Source organism: Pseudorca crassidens, chromosome 11, assembly GCF_039906515.1.
Source record: "Pseudorca crassidens isolate mPseCra1 chromosome 11, mPseCra1.hap1, whole genome shotgun sequence".
NCBI classification, from domain to species: Eukaryota; Metazoa; Chordata; class Mammalia; order Artiodactyla; family Delphinidae; genus Pseudorca; species Pseudorca crassidens.
The window spans coordinates 43,793,595-43,819,663 of record NC_090306.1 but is presented as its reverse complement, the minus strand read 5'-3'; the positions used below and the strand labels follow the sequence as shown (position 1 = coordinate 43,819,663).

The 26,069-nt window shown below is 41.8% G+C and overlaps 1 protein-coding gene and 1 non-coding gene across 3 annotated transcripts in view; both read left to right on the top strand.

Moving 5' to 3' along the window:
• LIMA1 (LIM domain and actin binding 1) overlaps window positions 1-26,069 on the top strand; it is an 83,150-nt gene that overhangs the window by 22,842 nt on the left and 34,239 nt on the right. For both annotated transcript variants that reach the window (XM_067696510.1, XM_067696508.1), the window contains exons 2-3: window positions 5,952-6,093; window positions 17,999-18,044. In XM_067696510.1, coding sequence (XP_067552611.1) covers window positions 5,975-6,093; window positions 17,999-18,044 — 165 coding nt within the window. In that variant the 5' untranslated portion in view covers window positions 5,952-5,974. The remainder of the gene's footprint in view (window positions 1-5,951; window positions 6,094-17,998; window positions 18,045-26,069) is intronic.
• TRNAG-GCC (transfer RNA glycine (anticodon GCC)) lies at window positions 17,581-17,653 on the top strand. The gene has a single exon. It is a non-coding gene; the product is annotated as a tRNA-Gly (tRNA).

Here is a 26,069-nt window from a genome sequence, read left to right as displayed (position 1 = left end):
GATTTATAATGTTGTGTTAGTTTCAGGTGTGCAGCAAAGTGATTCAGTTATACATTTACATATAATATCGATTCTTCTTCAGATTCTTTTCCCTTATAGATTATTATTAGATACTGAGGATAGTTCCCTGTCCAGGCTTATCTTGTATTTGCCCTTCCCCAGCTCTGTATCAACCACTTCTCCAAGGAACCCGGGTTCTTTTTATTCGAGAAACCAAGAAACCCAAATTAGGGGCAGTCTACATAATATCTGCCAGTAGTCTTTAAAGTGTCAAGGCCATTCAAGGCAAGGAAAAACAGAAGAACTGTCAGAGATTGGAGGAGCCTTAAGGAGACACAACAACTAAGTGCAGTATAGGGTGCTAGAATAGAAAGAGGACATTAATGAAAAAACTGGTAAAATTTGAATATAGTTTATTTGGTAGTACTGTACCAATGTTAATTTCTTAATTTTGATAATCGTACTGTGGTAATGTAAGATAAAGCTAGGTGAAAAGTATATGGAAACGTTTTACTATCTTTGCAGCTCCTGTGTAAATCTAAAATTACTTCAACATCAGGACTTCCCTGGCAGTCCAGTGGTTAAGACTCTGTGCTTCCACTGCAGGGGACTAGGGTTCCATCCCTGGTCGGGGAACTAAGATCCCATATGCCGCATGGCCCGGGTGAATTTAGTCACTTTTTTTTTTTTTTTTTTTTTGCGGTACGCGGGCCTCTCACTGTTGTGGCCTCTCCCGTTGCGGAGCACAGGCTCCGGAAGCGCAAGCTCAGCGGCCATGGCTCACGGGCCCAGCCGCTCTGCGGCATGTGGAATCTTCCCGGACCGGGGCACGAACCAGTGTCCCCTGCATCGGCAGGCGGACTCTCAACCACTGTGCCACCAGGGAAGCCCTAGTCACTATTTTTTGTACAAAAATATACCCTTAGAGATAAATGTAGTTTATATTCTAAAAAAAATTATGTGGGAACACATTTCATGTTGCTTTTGCTTAGAATTTCCCTTTGCACCTTGAAGTATTTTAGATTGTTTTTTTTCTTTTAATTAAGTCTACAATCTATTTCTAAAAGATAACATTTTTTCTTAACAAGTGAGTTTGTACTTTGTTCTCTATTTTGAGGTTATGTTCAAGCAACTATGCCTGTTGCACAAGCAACCATCTCAGGAGGAAAAAAAAAAAAAAGAGAGCGAGCAAGAAAGATATGACTGAGATTGGATTTTTTTTTTAATTGGGGTATAGTTGCTTTACAATCTTGTGTTAGTTTCTACTGTACAACGAAGTTAATCAGCTATATGTATACATATATCCCCTCCCTCTTGGGCCTTCCTCTCACCCTACCCCTGATCCCACCCATCTAAGTCACCACAGAGCACCAAGCTGAGCTCCCTGTGCTACTGTACAACAGGTTGCCACTAGCTGTCTGTTTTACACATGGTAGTGTGTATATATGTCAATCCCATGAGATTGGATTTTTAAGAACAGGGTTTTATTAGTGGCAGCTCATTTGCTTTTGTCCCAGCCTTGTTTCCGGGAGACAATTCGCTTGGTTAGGTAAAGCTGTAGATGAATTTATTAGAGCTGGTTTCCCAAGCAGTTCCAGGCCTCACCCTAAGCAATCTCTTGAGGAAGCAGATACCTGGGGCCAAATTTCCCAGTGTGTCATTGCCCAACCCTTTATTTTCAAGGACCTTTGTTCAGAGATCTTTATATCCAGGCTATAGCTCACCCAAAGGGGTTTAGCTGTTCCACCTCAAGCTACCTGGTGTGATAAAACAACCTTGAACTGGGAATAGCTCTGGCTCTCATCCTGACTAGCTGGTGAGTTTGGGAGAGTTATTGGGTGTTTATGTGGCTTAATTCCCTTACTGTAAAAAGGGGGATTTGATTACTTGATTTCTCTCTTGATGTAAAAATCTGCCATATGTACCTGAAACTGAAGGCATCTTCCTCTTAGCAAATAGTTCCCCTTTCTATGTATCGCATTATTACTTGCTGTACCACTGTCCCAGTCTCTGAGGCTAGGTTAATCTTAGAGTTATTTTTGTTATATCTGTTTCCTTTAACTCTTGCACAAAGTTCTACCAATCCAGCAGTTCTTCCTTCACAGTTGAAGTTTGGGTTTTGGAGTCTGAACACTGGATTCTGCCTGGGCCGTATGTTAGCTAGATGACCGTAGGCAAATTATTCAACCTCAATAAACCACAGGTGGCTTTTTTGTTTGTTTGTTTGTGTTTGTTTTTTAATGGAAATAGTCTATCTCCAGGAGTGTTGTAAGAATTAGAGTTAGTAAGTGCCCGATAAGTGATAGCTGCCGTCATTATTTGTATATGACAATGCAATGGATTGGATCTTAAAATCCACTGGGCTTCTGGAAAAAATATTCAAGGATATTGTAGCCCAAACCGAATACATCCTTCTGGAAGAGTTTTTTTAGGTGTTGTACATGCCCTTTTCACTCTTAACAGGATTTCTAGGATTAAGGAAGTTGTCCTGAAGTCTGAGAATGGGACTGTCATCTGAGACAGAGTGGGTGAGTTGGGGGAGATATCACACATTTAATGCAAGCCCAGAAAGCCAAGATATTCATGATGGGAGAGTATTTCAAACAGGCCCAAGGTAACTTTAAGTTTCTCTGAAATTCTTTTCAGAGCAACTTAAAGTTACCTCTGATGCTAAACTTAAAGTTATCTCTGATGCTAACCATTCTGGGAATATACTTGCCACCACACTCTTACCGAAAGATCATTTGTGTGGGTTGCAGCTAGGTGAGTTCAGAGATTTTGCTGCCCGGTTTTCGACCTTGGCTAAAGGTGATGGTCTTAATCATTACTCATACTCGTAGTGGAAAGAAAATTGACTTTGGAATCAGACAGAATATGGATTTGAATTCCAGCTCTGCTACTTTATAGCTAAGTAATCACTGTAAAGTTATTTAATATCTCTGAACCTCAGTTTCTTCATCATAAAGGTACACTAATAAAACCAATCTTTTAAAGTGGTTGTGAGGATTGAGACGTGCTTTGCGTAACTAGATGTTTTTAGATGTTTTAAAATGTTCCTTTCCTTCTAAGAGTCTGATTTTTAACCTTTCAACTCCCTGCTGTGTATCACTAGGATTTTTCTTGCTGACATGTAGATCTCAACATGTGTAAAGCACAGCTCTTCATTCCTCCTCTTCTTCCTCTATGTACTCTCTGTTAGTGGCATCAACAACCTTCTAATGGTTCAAGTTCGATGATGCCACCTTTGATTCCTTCTCTCACCCTAAGTCCGTTTTATTCTAAGAACTCTCAGTTCTTTCTTCCCACTTTTCCATTCCCACCTATGCTAATTTAAACCTTGATTACCTTTCACTTAGACAGTTTTAGGATCTTCTTGACTAGTAAATAAGACTCCAAGCTTTTCCTGTCTTATCAAGTTACACACTGCTGCAGAATCAGCTTTTATTTTTTAAATATTTATTTTATTTATTTATTTTATTTATTTGGTTGTGCTGGGTCTTGGTTGGGGCAGGCGTGCTCCTTAGTTGCGGGAGCTATGCTCCTTAGTTGCAGCATGCATGTGGGATCTAGTTCCCTCACGAGGGGTCGCACCCAGGCCCCCTGTGTTGGGAGCACGGAATCTTAACCACTGCACCACCAGGGAAGTCCCAGAATCAGCTTTTAAAACATGGCTTTTATTACGTTACTTGCTTTTTCAGAAACTCCCAGTGTTCCACCATTGAGACTGGGTAATCCACTACAGAGCTCTTTTCTTACAGATGTGGATACTGAGGCTCAGGGAAATCCTTTTTTTCATTTGCCATGAAGGTCACGCATGTGCTAGGGAATGACACATGACAACTAGATCTCATCTCTGCTCACCCACAGGCTAGTTCTTTCTGCTATTGGAATATGGTCCAGATTCCTTAGCGTGGTTTTCTTTGTTGTTGTTGTTGTTGTTTTGGCCACGCCGCTCGGCTTGTGGAATCTTAGTTCCCCAACCAGGGATTGAACCCGGTCCCATGGCAGTGAAAGCACTGAGTCCTAACCACTGGACCACCAGGGAATCCTATTAGCATGGTTTTCAAGGCTGTTCCCAGTGTGTCCTCATTCTGTCTTTCCCTACTTTAACTTCTCTTGCATCTAGAGTCTAACTCCATTAATGCTTTTCCTTTTTTAATGAACAAGTATGAGAACATATATTCTGTATTTTTTTTTGATCCATAATTGATCCCTTTAGAACTGACAACATTTATACCTGTACTTACATTGGAAGCATAATTGTACCAAATAATGTCTAAAAGTGTTGTTCCGTATTTCGTGGACTTGGCTTAAAGGGTCATTATTGTGGTTATACATAATTACGTTTAACTGAATAAACAGCTGTGTCATTTTCTTGTTAGAGAAACGCCTGCCAAGGTCTGGTAGGTCTGTCAGTTACAAACTGGAAAGCAGATAGACAAATGTCATATATTATTTGATACACGCAGGTTTATTTCAAAGAACATGTGTCGAATTAAGGTTATTTTATCCAGGGAGAAGAGATAATACAAAAAACTAACATTTATTGCTTACTTATTCTATGTCAGGGTCTTTTTTTCTTTATCTTATTTATTCCTCATAAAGATACCATGAAGTAAGTACTGTTGTTATGGATGAAAAATCTAAGTTTTAGGGAGGGACACACAGCTTTAAGTAATGGGGCCAACACTCCCATTTAGTACATGTGTCTCTTGACACCAGAGCTCCTTACCATAAGAGGGTTCAGTGTTGTCTTACAACACGGGGATTTAAACAAACAAACAAAAACAACAAAACTAATGTTGTTTTCAAACAAGGCTTTAGTGGGGAGAACAGGTACTACAAATGGAAAAGTAGTGTGGTCTTTTTGGGTCACTTATCACTTACTTTGCATCACAGGACTTTTAGGGTGAAATGGTAGCCCACATTGCTTCGTTAAGCACATTGTGTGTTCTGCTGTTGTCAAGGCTGTTGGAAGCAGTGCCTGATGAACCATATTTTCTACCAGATAAGTTATGCTCTGTGGTTGTCAGGAGAGCTACAAGTAGCACTTTCATTTATATTGTTCAATCTTCAAATAAGGAAACTATTGACTCATTTCTAATCTCACCTCCAACAAAGGTTGGAACTCCTTTGATAATTACTGGGGCAAAAACAAATAATCCAGTTAATGGGTAGGGTCTAGGTGATGTCAAGGGCATGGCTGTATATATTCTTTGACTTGAAGCCAGTACTAATATATTATACTTAAAATGTTCTTCATACTACTATAATTAATGCCTAGTATTTTAAGTATATTATCTCCTTAAAACCCACATCAAAAACCCTGTAAGGGTAGGTATTCTCATTTTACAGTGAGCCAACTAAAACTGAAAAGGTTATATAATTTGTTCAAGGTTACAAAATTTTGATTTCATTTGAAGTCTACCTTGCCTTAAAGCCCATGCTCTTTGTTTTATTCTATGCTGTATCCACAGCTCTCTCCCCAGCACCAAGTGGTCATTGCTACAGAACTTGGGGAGAGAGGGCAGCCAAAAAAACTTGGATGTAGGTAGAACTTAATTTGGACCTGACTCTACAGAGATGCCAATTGTACTTCCCCTGGGATGTAACTCAGAAGAGTGGGACATTTCACTCCAAATGTGACTTTGGAACAGGCTTAAGTTCAGGGAAAGGCCAATCACTGTTTGCACAGTGGGGTCAGTCATAAAATGATGGAAACTGAAAGGGACCTTAGAGATTACCTGATCTAACCTTCTCATTTTACAGGAAACTACAACCCAAATTCAATCATCTGACCAAGGTTACAGTTTTTGAGAGAACCGGTAGAGGACTACAATCTGCTGCTCCAGGGCTCTCTGCTCTCTCACTTAACACCACACCGCTGCCAGTCCTTGGATGCTGGAGAATCCTCTTCTGTGTCTGATATTCTGACTTTCTTTGTCACATAGGTATTTCAGTATCTGTAGACAAGATGGAATCAACTCCATTTAATAGACGGCAATGGACTTCACTATCATTGAGGGTTACGGCCAAAGAACTTTCTCTTGTCAACAAGAACAAGTCATCGGCTATTGTAGAAATATTCTCCAAGTAAGTGCTGATCCTGGTCCAAAAGGACCATCTGTCTTGAGCAAACATTACCACCTGTCAGGGAGATTGGTAAAGGAAGTACATGGGGTAAAATGGCTTTTCTGAGCACCTTCTGGATTTTAAGTACCACACAAGGCTCTGTGGAGAAGGAAGATGATGATAATCAGGATACACATTCTCTGTACTTGACTTTTTGTTCAGTTGGGGAAAGAAAGAATTATAAACACAAAAGAAATTATAAAACACATTAGTTATTAAGCAAAATGTCAGCAAGTCCAGAATGAACAGGAGTAAGGACTAGATATAAAATACGAGAGAGAGAGTGAACACCGTGGGCAGAAGCTAGTCAGGAAGGCTTTCTGGTTGAGATGAATTTTGAGGTAGGTTTTTACTTGAAGGGAGTATTAGGTGCACTCTATACCTGGATGGTCCAATAGGGTAGCCACTACATATGTGGCTACTTAAATTTAAATTAATTAAAATTAAAAACACTTAAAATTCAGTTCATCAGCTGCACTAGCCACATTTCAAGTGCCAATGGCTACATGTAGCTGGTGGCCACCATACTGGACATCACAGAGGCATTTCACCATTGCATAAGGTTCTGTTGAACAGTGTAAACTATGTAGGCAGACTACAGCCTACTGGCTGCCTGTTTTAGTAAATAAAGGTTTATTAGAACATAGCCATGTCCTTTTGTGTATTGTCCATGGCTGCTTTCATGCAGCAGAGTTGCAGCAGCAGAGTTGCAACGGAGACCATATGGCCCTCAAAGTCTAAAATATTTACTGTCTGGCTCTTTGAGAAAAAGTTTGCTGACCCCTGCTCTGGACCATGAGTTTTTTGGTACGAGGGCCCCTTTCCTGCGTATTTTATATCCCTAGTGTGTAGCATGGTGATTAGAACATAGTAGGCACTCAACAAATGTTGAGGGAATGGTATGTTAATAATATACCAGAGATGGTAAGCACGTTAACTTCACTCAAATAGAGATGCCATAGAGCTTAGGGCAGAGCTTACCTCACTAGTAGAGTTTGTTAATTAATGGGAAGCTATGATACGTGTAAGAGAAGAAAGGTGGTAAAGATTTGAAGAAAGTGATTCTGGAGCTATATCTAGAATACAGCTAAATACCAGTAGGAAGTTTCTGTAATCTGCACTGTCACCTTTTCTTCAGTGACAAATCCATCAACCACCTGCTCTGTGGAAAACACTGCCCTTCCATCCTGTTGACCATGGGTATCACTTAAGGTGGCATAGAGGGGAGGTGAGACCGCATAGCTCTTTTACCTTCTACGTTATGCTTTTTACATTGCTTTAATTTTTATGTCAAATGTATTATTCTTATCAAAAAACGAAAATCAATAAAGCTATTTCAGAAAAAAGGGATCAAGCTCTGGAAAGCTATTAAGACTTAATTCCTGACCTCAAGGAATGTAATACTATAGTTTAGTATAGTTTGTATAGTAGAGGAAGTCCCCAAACTTCCTTCATCTTAAGAATCACATGAGGTACCTGTTAATAATATGGTGTTCCAGGGAGTTCCCTGGTGGCCTAGTGGTTAGGATTCCGGGCTTTCACTGCCACGGCCCGCGTTCAATCCCTGGTTGGGGAACTGAGATCCCACCAGCCAAGTGGCGTGGCCAAAAAAAAAAAAAGGTGGGGGGGAATAATATGGTGTTCCAGTTATTGCTACACAGGAAAAAAAATCTTCAAAATTTAGTGGCTTGCAATAATGACAATACTTATTTTACTGTGAATCTCCAATTTGGGCAGGGCTTGCCTCTGTTCCCCTCACCATCCCCAGTATCTCAGAACTGGGGGCCCTAGTCATCTAAAGGCTTACTCACAAGTCAGGCGGTTGATACTGGCAGTCATCTGGGATCTCAGCTGCGTCCATGATCAGAACACCTACATATGGCTTTTCGATGTGGCTGCTTGGCTTGCTTGGCTGGGTTCCAAGGGCAAGCATCCAGAGAGGGAGGGAAGGAGGGAACAAAGAAGGAAGGGAGTCAGGGCCAGGGGTTGTGTAGCCTTTTATGACCCAGCCTCAGAAGTTATACAGTATCACTTTTTCCACATTCTCTTCATTAGCACCAAGTCACTAAAGCTGGCTCATGTTCAGAGGGAGGGGAATTTGACTGTACCTTTTGGTGAGAGAAATGTCAGAGATTTGGGGGGACATGTTTTAAAACCATCCTAAATGGCTTCTGAGGCTCCTCCCTTAAAGATTCTGATTCAGTGTATCTGGGATGGGACCCAGGAATTTGTGTTTTTGACAAGTATCCTAGTGATTTTTACCTTCAGGGAAGTTTAAGAAGCACTGGTAATGGAAGAGAGGGACTTATGAACTCAAAGCCGTGAACTTGAACGTAAAGCAGAACAAATAAGGTTTATTGGTTCAAGTAAACGTTCAAGTAAAGGCTTGTGGAAGCTGAACATGAATAAAAGGAATAGGAAAGCAAGGAGTCAGTCGAGCATGGAGAAATACAGAAGGGAGAAGGGACTGGAACAGTTCAGTTAGGGCCAGATGCTGGAAGGCCTTGAGTGCCATGCTAAGTTTAGGATTTAGTTAGATAAACAACAGAAACAATGGAAAGTTTTTATGATCGGGCTTGTATTTAGTGCCCTCTTTTTTTTTTTTTTTTTTGGCTGCAGCATGCAGGATCTTAGTTCCCTGACCAGGGATCAAACCAGTGTCCCCTGCAATGAAGTGTGGAGTCTTAACCACTGAACTGCTAGGGAAGTCTCTATCAGGCTTGTATTAAGAAAGATGCTTCTGGAAACAATGTAAAAGGTATATTGGAAAGGTGACAGATTGATAGCATGGAGACAAATTCTGAGGCTCCCTTGAGAACCCAAGTGAAAGCTATTGAGGGTGGGGGGCGGGAGGAGTGGAAAGGAAGGGAAGGATTTGAGACAGTGTTGAGCTGTGATTAATGGGACTTGGAAACTCCCTGTTCTGCAGAGAAACTTCTCCACATTCTTACCCTTTTCACCCTCCCTAGCCCCACCTCTCTTTCACTGAACTTGGCTTTCCCTCGCCAGGCATTCTGTTTCTGAGTAGCGCCTGCTCTTTCTGCACATGCTTCCCTGAAATATTCTGGGGCCAGGAGTCAGGGGTGCTACATCTCCGCTACTGTTTCCCATCCATTGTTTTTTTTTTGCCTAGTTCTGAGGTTGTAAACCTGTGCTTTGAGCTCACATCTAATCATAGCATTCTTATGCTCCCCTTCAGGACAGTGGTGTGCCAAGCTCCTTGCCTTCTTTGGGGACACTAGCTTCCAGCTTCATTTTCTCCTCAGTGTTTCTCAATGGGGGTGCTATTAGCATTTTGGATTAGGCAGATCCTCCTTGTGCAGGATGTTCATCTTCTTGCCTTCCTCCCAATGCTAGTAGTACCCCATGATATTGTGGCAACCAAAAAAAAGTTGGGGAGAGACCCCAATAAGATTCTCACACATTTCCAAATGTCCCGGCCAGTAGTGCCCCCAGTGCAGAATCACTGGCCTACATAAATGACCTGTCTGACACTTTGGACTCATCATTTCTTATTTATTTATTTATTGGCCATGCCACATGGCTTGCGGGGTCTTAGTTTCCCGACCAGGGACTGAACTCAGGCCCTGGCAGTAAAAGCACTGAGTCCTAATCACTGGACCCCCAGGGAATTCCCATGGACTTGTCATTTCTTGATCCTCCCTACTTCTTCAACCTGCACATTGTCTCCCATGCCCCTGCATCTAGTCCCAACCTTTTCGTCACCCAGAATCCATCTCTGAAATGTGCATCTGGAAAACCTACTCTCTGATTAGAGCCTCCTTTTCTACTTGTTCCACTTTCTTATTCCCACTGACCCTGCTCTTTGGCCAAACCGGGACACCCAGGCCATGGATGTCAGTCCCCTTCCTGGCTTCACTTCCTTCCCTGCCTAACTCGGTCGGTCACCTCAGTGAAACTCTCTCCCCTTCCTCAGTTCGCATCCCCCTGTTTTATTCTGTCATTGTCCATTCCAGCCAATTCTCAAGATTTGGGTCCTGTAGTAGCACTGATGAGAGGAAGTAGGAAAAAGCTGCTCATTTTAGGGGCTTCTTAATCTTGCAGAGAAAAGGTGCAAAGGGACCTTAAGAGGCCACCTTCTCATAGAATAGTAGGGTGACTGTCTTTTCTCCACAAAGGTTATAAAGGCAAATGGCAGTTACGCAAAACCGTAAATCCTGAAGCCATTAATCAGAATCAATATGCCAGGTACTACACTAGACTCTTGATGGAAATCGATACTATTTCTAATCCTAATAAAAACGATATGAGGGAGGGACTTCCCTGGTGGTCCAGTGGTTAAGACTCCGCACTTCCACCGCAAGAGCCTCGGGTTCAATTCCTGGTTGGGGAACTAAGATCCCGCATGCTGCATGGTATGGCCAACAAAACAGAACAAAATAAAACAAAAAAACTATGTGAGGAAGGGATATTATCCCTGTTTTATAGTTGAGAACACTGAGGGGTAGAGAGTAACCTGCCCAAGTTAATATTTTGATTTTTTTCTGTCTAGTATGTTTCTTCTGATGCATAGGTCCTACTAATGAACTGGTTTTGAAGGATGAATAGAATTTTATTTGGTAGGCCGGGACGATGGTGGTGACATTGCGGAGGAAGGGGAGTGATAGGAGGTAAGACACAGAAATGGGACAGGACATGATGTGCACTTAAGACAGTGAAAACCAGAGAATCAGCCTGGATTCCTTCTCAAGGTTTCGTACTTGGTGGAGACATATTGCCGACACTGCTTAAGGCTTTGAGGATTCACACACAGTAGGTTCCCAAAGCAGATTGCAGGACTGTTTTCCACAAAACATACATTAATTTTTACTTCTAACACCACGGACCTGATTTTCTCTTATTTTGTAACGATCTCTATTATGGGGTTTGGAATTAATAAATCCTATACAAGCCTAGTTAAGAGACTGTAGGAAACCTCGGGAGGTTTGTGACCAGAGACTAATATAAAAATGGTATTTGGAGGAAGCTTAATCTGGCTCTGCTGTTTGTAAGATTAGCTGGGCTTTACTTTCTAACTGTTGATAATGTTTTACATGGATGTATACATAAGAGTGATTTTTCTAGCATCACAGTTTGTGTCTTATGAGTGCTTTATAACTCCAGACTTATTTCTTTTACTAAACCTCTATACTATATAAAGCATTAAGTTTGAGTAAGGAGGATGCTCTTGAACAGTCAGTTTGAACAGCTAGCTTTGGTTTCCCTCACAAATGACGGCAGCGTAGTATAATCCTTTGCTTGATTAAAATTTGACTCTTTCGGTAGAATTCGGTTTCTTTGCAGAAGGTTCCTCTTTGACTTATGTATTTTGGGAGCTGAAGGGAATCTAGCCCAGTGGTTTTCAAACTATCTTAATTGAGTTCTTCAGAGGAACCTCAGGGGCCAGTTCTGGGAAGACGGGAAGAGCCTGTGACCTTCCACCCCAGCCGTCCTGCTTTGATCCCTTTTATATGTGAGGGTCTAAGTCATCATTTGAAAAGAGGATTCTCCGACAAAAAAGAACTACTGCTAACTTTTGTCCCATTCCTCTGACAAATAAGGAACTTGTGGTCCAGCACGACTAAAGATCACATCCCAAGATAGTGGCAGAGCTTAATCCAGGACACTTAATCCCTCCACCACCGTGCCTGCCCTCCTGTCGCTGCTTCTCCCACTCTTGTTATAACTTTACCCATTCCACAGTCCCAAGAAAGAACAGGGTTTATATTTAGTTTTCTGTGACTGTTCTTCCTTCATTAAGAAAAAATTTGACCCTCAGATCTCCCTGGTTAACTTCTTTGCTTCTCTGTAACATTTTGGTGGTGAAATTATTCTAGAAGAAAATACATTTCCTAAAACTTGGGAGTTTCTTTTTTCCTCTTTTGGCTCAGTGAGACCTTTGCTCTATTTGAAGGCATACAAGCAAGAGTCATGGCTCAGGAACTCTGTTTTCTGGTCTTAGAAAAGGTTGAGACACTGTTATTACTCCCCAGATAATTTTAGCATCCTCCATCAGCTGCCTGCCTCACAGCTGAGCATTAAGGAGCAGTTGCAGGATTAAATTCTGTGTGTGAAGAGGAGACTGGAGGACAAGAAAATCTGGGAAGGGAAGAGGGATAAGATTTTAATTATAGAAATCTCATGGCAAATATTTTTTCCCTCAGATTTGTATCTTTAAAATGCCTTCACTTCTCCCCCTGTCCAGTGACCTTCACATTTTTTGTCAGAATAATGCTAGTTGCTCTGAGCGTCTTTGAGGAAAGTCTAAGGCCTGAATCCTGACCTAACACTTAATTCGGAAGTACTGTACCCTCAGCATCTCTTAGCATTCTGAGAGTCAAAATGTAAAAGTACCAAGGACCTAACTTGGAAGAAAGCAGTGGTGTGGAACCTTTCCACACCACTAGTAGTGGTGTGTATCTACTATTTAGCAAGTACTTCATTACAAATAAAGGGTGGCGATATTTGAGTGGGAGTTTCAAAACAATTCAAGACAACCATCGGTGTATACACCTGTGTCTTACAGATGCCTCAGTGCTAAAAGGGTAGGACCAAAGATGGAAACTATTTTGATCTTTCTTTAAATATACGTTTCTGTTAAGACAGTAAAGGGAAGGGAACCTCTGAGCTTATTTATCCAACTAATCACAGTGTAAATTGTTCTCCTTGCCTTGGAGAACAATTGGCTAAGAATAAACCTGTCTGCTGATTGGCTCCAGCTCTCATATATTGTATTATTGCTGTAATATACTGTAGATGATTACCCAAGGGGTGTGGAAACATAAGTTCAAGGCCAGTTCTAAGTTTCTTTCTAGCTATAATCCACTGTGTTTCTGCATTTCCATTTTTAGGGACTCTTAGACAGATACAATAGTACAAGTGGGGAAAAAAATATATGTACAGGGCCATTCACCAAAGCACTATTTGTAATGATGGATAACTGGAAATAATCCAAATGCCCATTAAAAGGACTATGGGTTAATAAATTATATTTTTAATGGAAGAGGACTGCCAGGGTTACCAAGGACTTCTATGTTGCTAAATCAAGGAGATGTTTGTTAGCCTTTGTCTTAGATGACCCCTTACCACTTCTTCCCACATTTTTTCTTCTCTTGGCTTCTCTGGCAGTCTCTTGGTTTTCCTGTTACCTCCATCTGTTCCTTCTCATTCTCTGTTATCGCCTCTTCTTCAGGTTCTGACTGCTAAATGTTAGAGTCTCCAGGACTGAGTTCTGGGCCTTTTCTTGCACTACGCACTCTTCATAGATGATATCATATACTTTCACGGCTTTAGTATCATCTGTGGACAGACAAGTCCTAAATTTATATTGTTAGCTCAGATCTCTCTTTCGAGCTCTAGACACACGTATCTAATCACTGCCACCACCAAGTGGATGCTTTAGTTAACACGGCTAACACTGAACTCTTCGTCTTCCCCATCCCCAACTTTGCTTCTCCTTCCATTGACTCATCTGCCGGAAACCTGGGAGTCATTTTTTTTTTTTTGGGGGGGGGTCGTTCGTGGACCTCTCACTGTTGTGGCCTCTCCCGTTGCGGAGCACAGGCTCCGGACGCGCAGGCTCAGCAGCCATGGATCACGGGCCCAGCTGCTCCGCGTCATGTGGGATCTTCCCGGACCAGGGCACGAACCCGTGTCCCCTGCATCGGCAGGCGGACTCTCAACCACTGTGCCACCAGGGAAGCCCCCTGGGAGTCATTCTTGACTTCGTCTTCCTCATTACCAATCCTGTTGATTCTGAAATATACCTCAAACCTATTCATTTTATCTCTAGTGCCACCACCCTGGACCAAGCCAGCATCTTCTCTCACTATTGCTGCCTCCATTCTCAGCCCCCTCCAGTCCATTCTCCACACAGCATCCACTGCTCTTTTAAAAACATGGCTTGGGTCAGTGACCATTCATTGTACCTAAGATTACATTCAAAATCCTTAGCATAGCCTGCAAAGCCCTTGCCTCCCAGCATCATCTCCTGACCTCTGCCTTTATCTCAGAGTGCTTCAGCAACATTGGAGTTCTTTGTATATCTTATACACATGAGACACTGTCTTGCCTTGGGGACTTTGTGTGCTCTTCTTCTGTGCCTGGAATGCTTTTCTTGCTTCGTTTTGCTTGGCTGACTCCTTCTGATCAAACTTCAGATCTCAGCCTAAAGGTCACTTCCTCAGCAAGACTTTCCTTCGCACGCACGCACGCACGCACGCACGCACGCACATATACACACCCCACCCACCACCTTCTCAATTTGGTTCCTTTGTTAGGTTGTTTAAATATTCTGTCCTGGGCTTCCCTGGTGGCGCAGTGGTTGAGAGTCCGCCTGCCGATGCAGGGGACACAGGTTCGTGCCCCAGTCCGGGAAGATCCCACATGACGCGGAGCGGCTGGGCCCATGAGCCATGGCCGCTGAGCCTGCGCGTCCGGAGTCTGTGCTCTGCAACGGGAGAGGCCACAACGGTGAGAGGCCCGCGTACCGCCAAAAAAAAAAAAAAGTTAGTAATAATAATACTCCTTTTTCTTTGAAGGATTTACAGTATATATGTGTGTGTATATGTATGTGTATGTGTATATATTTGTGTGTGTGCGTCTGTGTGCATGTACGTGTTTAATATTTAAGCTGTAAGCTGCCTGAGAGCAGGAACTATGTCTCTTTTGGTTATTTCTCTAGTGCTTAGAACATATTTCTTTTTTTTTTTTGGCCTCGTGGCACGGCTTGTGGGATCTTAGTTCCCCAACCAGAGATTGAACCCGGGCCCACTGGCAATGAAAGGGCCAAGTCCTAACCACTGGACCACCAGAGAATTCCCTAGAACATATTTCTTGAGCAATATTTGTTATTTTTAAAAAATGTTATATATTTTGGATGTTAATCCCTTATCGGATATATGACTTGGAAATATTTTCTGCCATTGCATGGGTTGCCTTTTCACTCTGTTGATGGTGTCCTTTGGTTCACAGATTTTGCTGAAGTCCAATTTATCTATTTTTCCTTTTGTTGCCTGTGCTTTTGGTGTCATTTCAAGAAATCATTGCCAAATTCAATATCATAAGGCTTTGCCCTTGTTTTCTTCTAAGAGTTTTATAGTTTTAACTTTTATACTTAGGTCTTTTTTTTGCATGCGGATATCTAGTTTTTCCAACATCATTTATTGAAAAGACTGTCTTTTCCCCATTAGATGGTCTTGGCATCCTTGTTGAAATCCTTTGACCGTATATGTGAGGGTTTATTTATGGGCTCTCTATTCTATTCCATTGATCTACATGTCTGTCTTTATGCCAGTATCACACTGGGTTGTTTTATTCATTTTGGTAATATGTACATAACATATTGCCTTTTTGGTAATATGGACGTAACATATTACCTTTTATATTAACATATAAAATATACCATTTTAACCATTTTTAAGTATACGTTTCAGTGGCATTAAGTACATTCACATTGTTGTGCAACCATTACCACCGTGCTTTTGTTCTTTATATAGTTGCATAGTATTCCATTGCATGAATACATTATAATTTATTTACCAGTCCTCTGTTAATGGACATTCAGGTTGTTTTCAGTCATTTGCTATCACATTTAATGCTATGACAAATAATGTAATGTAAAAGTCACTTTTGCTTGTGTGAGTATACCTATAAGATAAAATTGGCGAATCGTAACATTTGTGCTTTTGTAATTCTTGTAAATTGACAAAATGCCTTCCATAGAGGTTTTATTAATTTACCCTCAGTATGTTAGCTTTTTTTTTTTTTAAAAGCTTTTTCTACTTGATGGATAAAAAAATGTTCTTAGTGTTGTTTGCATTTTTGTTTTGAGGCTGAATGTCCTTATTTTTTGTTTAAGAGTCATTTGATATTTTCTGTGAACTGTATGTTTATGGCCATGCCCATTTTTCTATTAAGTTGTTTATCATTTTCTTATTGATTTGTAAGAGTTCTTTGTATTTTAGGGAAATCAGCCTTTTGTCTGTAATGTAAGTTTCAAATATCTTACTAGCTTGTCATTTGATTTATAGCAGTTCTAATCCCATTTTCTTCCATAACCTATGGTCAATGAAATCCCAGAAAATTTTGGAAGTCCTTTCACCCTACCCTATAAGAAAGTTCTGCTCAGTTTCAGAGTATTACCCAGCTTGGTGAATGAGACACTGATATCTGATTACTGTTAAAATTTAAACAATAATAAGACTGGAAGAGACCTTAGAAATCCTCTCAGATACACTTAATTTCATCAACGAGGCCCAAGTAAATGAAGTGATATAGCCCAGGTTACATAGCAGGTGAGCAATGGTGCCAGATCTAGGACTTTCCTCTGGCTTCCATTTTGGATGAGGTTGTTCTGTTTAACACACACAATAAGGAAGTTCTGAGCTTGTGAAGGTATTTATGAGTTGAACGTTGGTTTTGGTAGAGGAATGGGCCCTTTCCCATACTGCTCTTTACCTTTTTGTCTCATCTCCTTTTCCTTGCCCAAATGCCTTGTGAGTTCTGAAATTCTACCATAAGGCAGGAACAAATGGCCCGTTGAATGTGCCCTTTTCTAGGGTTGGGTTGGTGAGTTCTAGGCACGCAGGCCCAAGGAAGGCACACGGTGGGGATTCTCCACGTGATGGTGCTGCCTTCAGTGCTTGACTCAGAGGCTCTGAGGAAGCCAGGTTAAGATGGTTCTTAGTGGTTTGGAGATTCGCTGTAACCTGGATCTCCCAAGCTTTCTTTGTCTTCAAATGGAGAAAACCTGATCCCCCCTGAAAAGCCCTGGGACTTCAGTTGTTTCTCAGGGATCTTGTGAGCAAGTAACAAAAATTATAAAATAAAATGATGAAAGTAATAATAAAATTAAAATAATAAAATTATATAAGCCTGTTTATCAACTCTAAGATGCCACTGACTGTAGGCTGGGCCATTATTTTATGCATCACTAAGGAAAAAATACTGCTAATTAAAAGGACCAATGCTTGCTTAGCACAGAAACTTTTCTCACATATCACTCTTATGCATAAGTTATAAAAAGTAAAACAATTTTTCTTTAAATGGCAAATCGTAGTGTAATCTCTCTAAAGACATTTAAGTGGCATTTAAAACATGTATAATATCATCAAATACATTTAACTGAGCAAAATCAACAGTACCAACAGCATAGACTAAGTTCACACACATACAGGCAGTGTGACTACCTCTTGATCATTTGGCCGACAGGAATGTAAGATTTCAGAGTCATGAATGAGGGGGAAATGTGCAACCTAGGACTAATGCAATGCTGTATCCTTTGACTAATTCCAAAGCATTTTTATGCATGTGATCTTGTTTAATCTTCCCAGCTTTATAGTACATCATTTTCTAGATAAGGAAACTGAGGCTTAGAGAGGTTGACTTGCCCGAGATCACAGTGAATAAGTGATGAAACTGGGACTTCAAAACCCCAGGCTTGGGACTTCCCTGATGGTCCAGTGGTTAAGACTCTGTGCTGCCAATGCAGGGGGCCCGGGTTCGATCCCTGGTCAGGGAACTAGATCCTGCATGCCACAACTAAAGATCTTGCAGGCCCCAACTAAGACCCAGCGCAGCCAAATAAATAAATATTAAAAAACAGAAAAAAGCCCCAGGCTTTCTGTTCTATCCAGTTGTTTACCAGCATTTGACCTCGTTGTCTTGGATCTTTCTCTTAGAGCAGATGACTGCAACAGTGCAGGAAGTGAGGGCTGCTCTGATTCTCGGCTTCTTCTGATAGAGTTGATTAAAGATAATCCCTGGCAGAGATAGGTGTGCAGAAGTAGTTTTCTTAAAGTTTGGAAGAGTAAAAATATAAATTTAATTTGAGGACATTCTCTTTTTTTCCCCCTCTTCTCTGAAGGTACCAGAAAGCAGCTGAAGAAGCAAACATGGAAAAGAGGAGAAGTGTAAGTATTCGGAAGGCCCCGGACATGTGGAACTTCACAGGCAGAGCCCACGTGGCTCAGCCACCTGCAGCCTCTGCGGGGCGTGGGCTCCGAGTCAGCTGAGCCGGGCATGTGTGCCAGCTGGTCTGACTGGTGAATCATTTGCTCAGGAGAACTTGGCTCAGGTGCAGAGACTCTTATTTTTTCCCTGAGGTTCTCCTTTTGAGCCACTTTTTCTTTCCTGAGTTAAGGATAGAAAGCCAAGTGCTTTGCTTGTGGTTATAAAATGGCTTACTGCTTCTGCTCAAATTAGGCTACAGGGCTTCCCAGGCTGTTTCCTTTTTTCCAAATCAAACAACCAGAATGTTTCTCTGCATTTAAGTGGTAGCAGCTGTGCAGCTGTTGTCATTTCCCCCTGGGTTCTTTGTTTAAATCAAACCTCTTGACCCAGTCTAGTTAGCAAGTTTCTTAGCTGCAGGATCCACCAAAGGTGAAAACCTCAGAACCAGCCCTGAGCTCATACCCATGTGTACTCTCCCGCTGGCTAACTTCCAGCTGGGCTGGATAGTGTTTTTCTTTTGAGATCTTACTTGATTTAATGGTACGAGGGAAAAAAACCTCACATATTTGGGCAAGAATTCTTTAATTTGGCTGGCATTACAAAAACATCCTCCTGGCAGCTTTCAGTACCTAACCTATTTAAATTAGAACGTAACATGCCCCTGTCACTTTGTTTTCTCTAAGGAGGCAATGCTGACGGTCTTTGACTTAATTTTCCTGTAATTCGAGAATGGATCCCCTCTGGTGCACTGTAAGAAAACTTACCATCATTTCACTCAGCTGCTGTTTTCTTTTCTTTCCTCCTTCTCTCTCTTGCGTGTTATTTTTCCCCTTTCTCTTTTCTTCCTTCTTTTTTTCCTTTCACTTATTCAATTGGCAAGTATTCATAGAGCACCCACTATATGCCAAGCACTGCTTTAGGCACTAATACAGACTACATCTCTGCCACCATGGAGTTTATATTCTGGTGGGAGAGGCAGACAATAAAGATGTGTCAGGTATGAAACAACCTGAAGCAGGTAAGGAGGATGAGTATAGTGGTCAAGGAGAGATTTGAGCAGAGGTCTGAGGACATGAGCTAGGGAGAAAAATAATTCAGGCAGAAGATAAGAGCGCATGCAAATGCCTCGAGGCAAGAACATTCTAAGTGTATTTGAGGAATAGGAAAGGAAATGTCATGTAGGGCCATTGTGAGGACCTGGACCTTAACTCTGATCGAATGGGGGCCTTTGGAGGGTTTGTGTGCAAAGGAGTAATGTGATCTAACTAAAATTTTTAAAAAGAGGAGGAAGAGACTAGAGGAGCAATGGCAGAAGCATGAAGACAAATTACGAGACAATTGCAGTGATTTAGGCAAAAGATGATAATGGATCGGACTGGAATAGTAGCTGTATAGGTGATGAGAAGTGGCAGGATTTATAGTGAAGGTAGAGAAAAAGAATGGCAACAATGCTTTTGGCCCAAACACCAGGAAGCATGCCATTGAGATGGGGAAGATGACAGTAAAAGCAGGTTTAGAGAAGGGGAAATATTTATTAGAAGCTCAGTTTTGGACATGTTAAATGTAAAATTCTTTATTAAGACATCCAAGTGGAGAAGTCAAATAGGAACCTGGATGTACACATCTGGAATTGGAAGAGATCCAGGCTGGAGATGAGATGTGTGTGTATCAAAGTATCAGTGGTCTGTGAAGATAAGAGATGCATGAGATCACCTGGGGAGTGAGTACAGCTAGAAAAGAGGTCTGAGTACGGAGCTCAGGGGCACCTTGTTGTTTAAAGGTTGGAGATAGAAGGAGGAACCAGCAAAGGAGACTGAGAGGGAGCAGCTGGTGAGATAGCAGTGGAAATAAGAGAACGGAGTGCCAGATGTCCAGTGAAGAAAGTGTTTCTAAAAGACATGTTATCAACAGAGTCAAACACACAGATAGGCTGAGAACTGACCGTCAGATTTGGCAATATGAAGGTCACTGGTCACTCTGTACTATTTGAGAGTGATGGGATAAAGGCCTGATTGGACTAGGTTCAAGACAGTAGGATGACAAAAGTTGATACCACAAGTATGGGTGAACATTTATGGAACACCTTTTATGTGCCAGGTGCTGAAGGCACAAAGAGGAATAAGATGTGGTCCCTGCCTTCAAGGAACTGCTTAGAGTTTGGAAAGTAGAATTTATCATCCCAGTGTTATAAGTACCATATTAAAGAAATATTCAAGGTGCTGGGGGAGAATTTAGGAGGAACTCATAACCTGGACTATGACGTGTCAAGGAAGACTTCCCAGAAGAAGTAGTGCCTGACTGAGCCTGAAGGATGACTAGGAATTAGCTAAGCAAAGGGGGCAAAAGGAGTGGGAGAGGAAGCAGCAGGTGCACAGCATGGAGGCATAAGAGAACAGGCACATTGGACAGTTGAAAAGATAATTGTCCCATTCACCAAGATGGAGAATTCAGGAAAAGAAACAGATTAGAGAGTGAGGAGTGAACGGAGGAGAGGCGAGACTTCAGCTTTAGACAAGGATGAATTTAAGATGTCTATAGGATTTCCAGGTAGAACTGAGAGGTAAGGAGAGATTTCTGGCTAGAGTTAATAGGGCATGAATCATCAACAGACAGCTGGTGGGTGAAACCAGAAGGAGGACGTCATCTATAGAAAAATACATAAAGTGGGTAAAGAAGATAACCTAAGGCAGAACCTTGAGAGACGCCACCCATCCTCAGGGAGGGACTGAGGAAGAGAAACCTATAAAAAAAAAAAAAAACAACTGAAGAGTGGCCAGAGAAATGGGAAGAAATCTAGGAAAAAGGGATGTCACAGAAACCATGGAAGGAAGGAATTTTGTTAAAGGGGGGAGTGGTCAGTAACACCAGATGCTATAGAGAGATCAAATGAAATAAAACAGAAGTGCCCCTTGCAATTGGCAGTTAAAAGGTAAAAGGGTGTGAACAGGTAATCAAAGAAGAAACAATAAATATACAAAAAATGCTTAGCCTCACTAATAATCAAATGTAAAGCAACTGTGAGATATAAATTGTAACCTAAACAGTTGGCAGATGTTTTTGATCGATAATATTCGGCATGTGAGGAATATTCTCATCCACTGTTAGTGAAAAGTCAATTAGGCAATGCCTATTAAAATATTAAGTATGTTTAGTACGCATTGATCCTGCAATTCTACTTCTAGGACTGATCATTGAGAGAAACTCACTAGTGAAATAAAATAAAAGTAAAAGGATATTTATTACAGGATTCTTTGTAATACTTAAACATTTGAAATAATGCAAATATCCATCGGTGGGGTAGTAGTAAATTATGGTACCTACATCCATCATACTAATATATCATATATAATTTTTTTAATTGATTATTTTAGTTTTGGCCGTGTTGGGTCTTCGTTGCTGTGCACGGGCTTTCTCTAGCTGCGGTGAGCGGGGGCTACTCTTTGTTGTGGCGCGCAGGCTTCTCATTGCGGTGGCTTCTCTTGTTGCGGAGCGTGGGCTCTAGCCGTGTGGGCTCAGTAGTTGCAGCATGCAGGCTCAGTAGTTGCGGCTAGCAGGCTGTAGAGCACAAGTTCAGTACTTGTGGCACACGGGCTTAGTTGCTCCAACGGCATGTAGGATCTTCCTGGACCGGGGCTCGAACCCGTGTCCCCTGCATTGGCAGGTGGACTCAACCACTGTGCTACCAGGGAAGTCCTCATATATGTTATATATGATATTATACTATGTGGTTAAGATTTTGTGTAACGTGGAAAGGTCTTAAAAGCACATTACTTATTAAAGCAAGGTGCAGAATAGTAACTATAGTATGATTTTGTAGAAAAACATTGCAGATAGTGTATAAAAATAAGGAAAAAATTGAGAGCATGTGCACCAAACTGTTGGCAGTGGATATCTTGGCTGGGAGGAATGGGGGAGTCAAATAGGGAAAATTAAAGCATATATTCAAGGCAAATATACATTCTTATATTGACTATGACTTCCCCCCCAATAAGTTTTGGGGTTTTTAAATTAATTTATTTTATTTTTGGCTGCGTTGGGTCTTCGTTGCTGCGTGCGGGCTTTCTCTAGTTGCGGCAAGTGCGGGCTACGCTTTGTTGCGGTGCGCGGGCTTCTCATTGTGGTGGCTCCTTTTGTTGCAGGGCATGGGCTCTAGGCACACGGGCTTCAGTAGTTGCAGCATGCTGGCTCAGTAGTTGTGACTCGCGGGCTCTAGAGCGCAGGCTCAGTAGTTGTGGCACACAGGCTTAGTTGCTCTGCCGCATGTGGGATCTTCCTGGACCAGGGCTCGAACCCACGTGCCCTGCATTGGCAGGCGGATTCTTAACCACTGTGCCACCGGGGAAGCCCTCCCCCCCCAATAAGTTTTTTAAATTACTTTTGTAATTGAGAAAAGTAATAAGTTAAAAATAAGATAATGGGGGCTTCCCTGGTGGCGCAGTGGTTGAGAGTCCGCCTGCCGATGCAGGGGACATGGATTCGTGCCCCGGTCCGGGAGGATCCCACATGCCGCGGAGCGGCTGGGCCCGTGGGCCATGGCCGCTGAGCCTGCACGTCCGGAGCCTGTGCTCCACAGTGGGAGAGGCCACAGCAGTGAGAGGCCCACGTACTGCAAAAAAAAAAAAAAAAAGATAATGAAGTAATTGATGATCCTGATTGGTGCTACTTCAGAAGTGTTTTGGTAGTAGAATTAGAGGGAATGGAAAGTAGTCAAGTGGAAATAGCAATTACACAAGACTGTGCTTTCAACACTCTTAACTGTGAAATGTGGGAGGGAGACAGCAATAGCTGGAAGAAGACAAAGTTGAAGGATGGTTCTTTTTTTTAACAAATTTTTTATTTTAAAATAATTTTGGATTTACAGTAGAGTTATTAAGATAGTACAGAGAGCTCCCGTGCACCTCCACCTAGCCTCCTCTAATGTTAACATCTTCTATAACTGTGCTACATTTATAAAACCTGAGAAATTAACATCGGTACAATGCTATCAGCTAAACCACAGACTTTATTCAAATCTTACCAGTTTTTCCATTAATGACAGACAGTTGCTTTTAAGATCCACCAGACTTGTAAGAGACCTAATTTGTCTCCTGAAGAATAGGGAGAAATGTACATATAAATTTACAGAGGTGACTCTCCAGGTGAAAGAGTACTCACCTGAATACTCCAGGTGAAAGAATATTCATGGAAAGCAAGGTAGAGAAACATTCAGGAGCAAGTGGGTAAATTTGTTCCTTTAGCAAATACTAGGATCAGGTTACATGATCGCTTGGATTCCCAGAAATTCAGCCCTCCTTTTCTCTTCCTCTTCCACTTGCATCTAGGACACAGAAACACAGACCATTAATACGACCATCAGTTATATTTTCAGGTTCCTTTTAAGCATGGGATGTGCCACTTCTTGAAATCTGTGCTGTTTGGGCATTCGTCTCCATAATGACTGGCTACCACTTTTCTGAGAAGCTCTTAGCCTAGGAATTTATTCCCTTCCTTGGAGTCTGTACATCCAGGTAGTCCATGTTTCTAGCCCCACTGCTGTATCCTACCAAGTATCCTCCTGCTTTTAAGATGAAGATTCCCCTGCCAAGATTTCAATGTTAAAGCTCATTTGACCCAGCCTCTTGATTTTGTGGGTGGAATAACAGACCCAAAGAGAGGAAGGGACTTATCTAAGGCCCTTTCCAAGTTGAATGCTCCTGCAGAAAGGACACTGCGTTGCATCTCGTGAGTGTGTCTGATCCGGATTTAGGCAGCCGGTTATGGTCCAGAGTCAATGTCTGCAGAGATTCTCAGCCTTGCTGGATAGGATGAGCAGCATGCTGGATGTCACCTTGAAAAGGAGGATGTGGTAGTCCAGCAACCAATGGGGCCCTTGAAAACTTGTACCCTCCTTGACTTCCTACTGCCTTATTCTAGGAAAATACTTGGGGAAAAGTTAAAACCCTGACACAAATGACATCGACTAAAATTTCACCTTATTTTGTAGCCCCCGTCCCCTGCCCCAGCCCTACTCTGAAACAGTAGGCACTGTAGAGAGAGTAGAAACAACAGTAAGTGACTGGGACCCAAGTTCAGGATTTGAGAGATGACTGGCTACTGCGGTTGATCACCGTTGTGAGGTATGGCTGGGGAGTGGGGAGGGCCACTCATTTAACAATAGTCACCGCTCCTGGTCAAATACTACATTATGTGCTTTAATATAATCTCATTTATTCTCCACAGTAGCCCTGTATGGAAGTTTCCAGAAATTAAGAAACTTGCCCAGGGTCATTTGGCTGGATGGAGCTGGATTATATAAGTAATGCATGTTCATTGTAGGAAATACAGATACTATACATAAAATAGATAAGTAACAGGGACTTCCTGTATAACACAGGGAATTACACTCAGTGTCTTGTAATAACCTGTAATGGAATATAATCTGAAAAAAAAATCACTGAATCACTTTGCTGTACACCTGAAACTAGCACAATATTGTGAATCAACTATACTTCAATTAAAAATTAATTAAAAAGAAAATACAGATAAAGAAAGAGAAGAAAATGTAAGTGGCCCATGATCCACTATCCAATGATAACCCAGGCTAACTCAGTCCAGTACTCTTTTCATTGTGCTGCCCGGTCTGCTTTCAGCTCTAGCTTTTGTTCTGTGCCTTCTTCCTTCTCTTTCTTCCCCAGAAAGACTGTAGCTACTGCTTCTGCCCCATCTTTGCTTGCCTCAAGCTCTAAAGGCCTGGAAAGCTGGCATGACCTGGGTGGTGCTGCCAGGAGTGATGGCAAGTTCTGGGGCCTTTAATGCTGTCAGACCTTACAGCGCTACCCCTCCCCTACTTGTCCCCACCCCAGCACTTTTGAACTTGTATCCTTAAGAACTCCTTTTAATAAAAGAGCACATTCATGCCTCTGTTAAGATGCCCCGCTAAGGGATGTCCTCCACCCAGGTCCTTGTTTGGGACATTGCTGGTACTCCGTCACACAAATCCCTCTCTTCCAGGTCATGACAAGTAAAGTAGAGATGACAGCTTTCAAGCTGTTTACAAGTAACATCAAAATTATTTGATATTCCATAGAACCTTTTTCTTGTGATATGAAGACGATGCATAATTTTATTTTTGTATTCATTTTTATTACACAATGAAAGCACATTTATCCTAAAAAGAAAAAGAAGAAGAAAATACAAATGCCCGTGTCAACCTGTTAACATCCTGATGTCTTTTCTTCTGGACTACTTTTCTATGTTTATATTTAGAAACATATATGTGTATTATAAAATGTGATCATGCTGTCTTTTTTTTTTTTTTTTTTTTAATATTTGGCCGCGACTTGGGGGATCTTAGTTCCCCGACCAGGGATTGAATCCAGGCCCAGGCCCACAACAGTGAAAGCTCCAAGTCCTAACACTGGACTGCCAGGGAATTCCCCATGCTGTGTTTTTTTTTTCTTTTCTTTTAAGTTTATTTTTAATTTTATTATTATTTGTTTTAATTTTTGGCTGCGTTGGGTCTTCGTTGCTGCGTGCGGGCTTTTTCTGGTTGAGGCTAGTGGGGGCTACTCTTTGCGGTGCGCAGGCTTCTCGTTGTGGTGGCTTCTCTTGTTGCGGAGCATGGGCTCTAGGAGCGCTGGCTTCAGTAGTTATAGCACGCTGGCTTCAGTAGTTATAGCACGCAGGCTCAGTAGTTGCGGTGCGTGGGCTTAGTTGCTCCACTGCGTGTGGGATCTTCTAGGACCAGGGATTGAAACCGTGTCCCCTGCATTGGCAGGTGGATTCTTAACCACTGCGCCACCAGGAAAGCCCCCCATGATGTCTTATAATTAGCTTTATTCACTCAAAAGTATCTTATGAGCATCTTTGCATGTCAATAAATATACTTCGATCACATGATATGTCTCTGAAAAAAGTAGTGTCCAGTTACCAAGGCAAAATGCCACTTTGATTCTCAAGGCTCCTGTTTAGTCAGGGCAGAGCAGGTGAAGTTGGAGACCCAGATG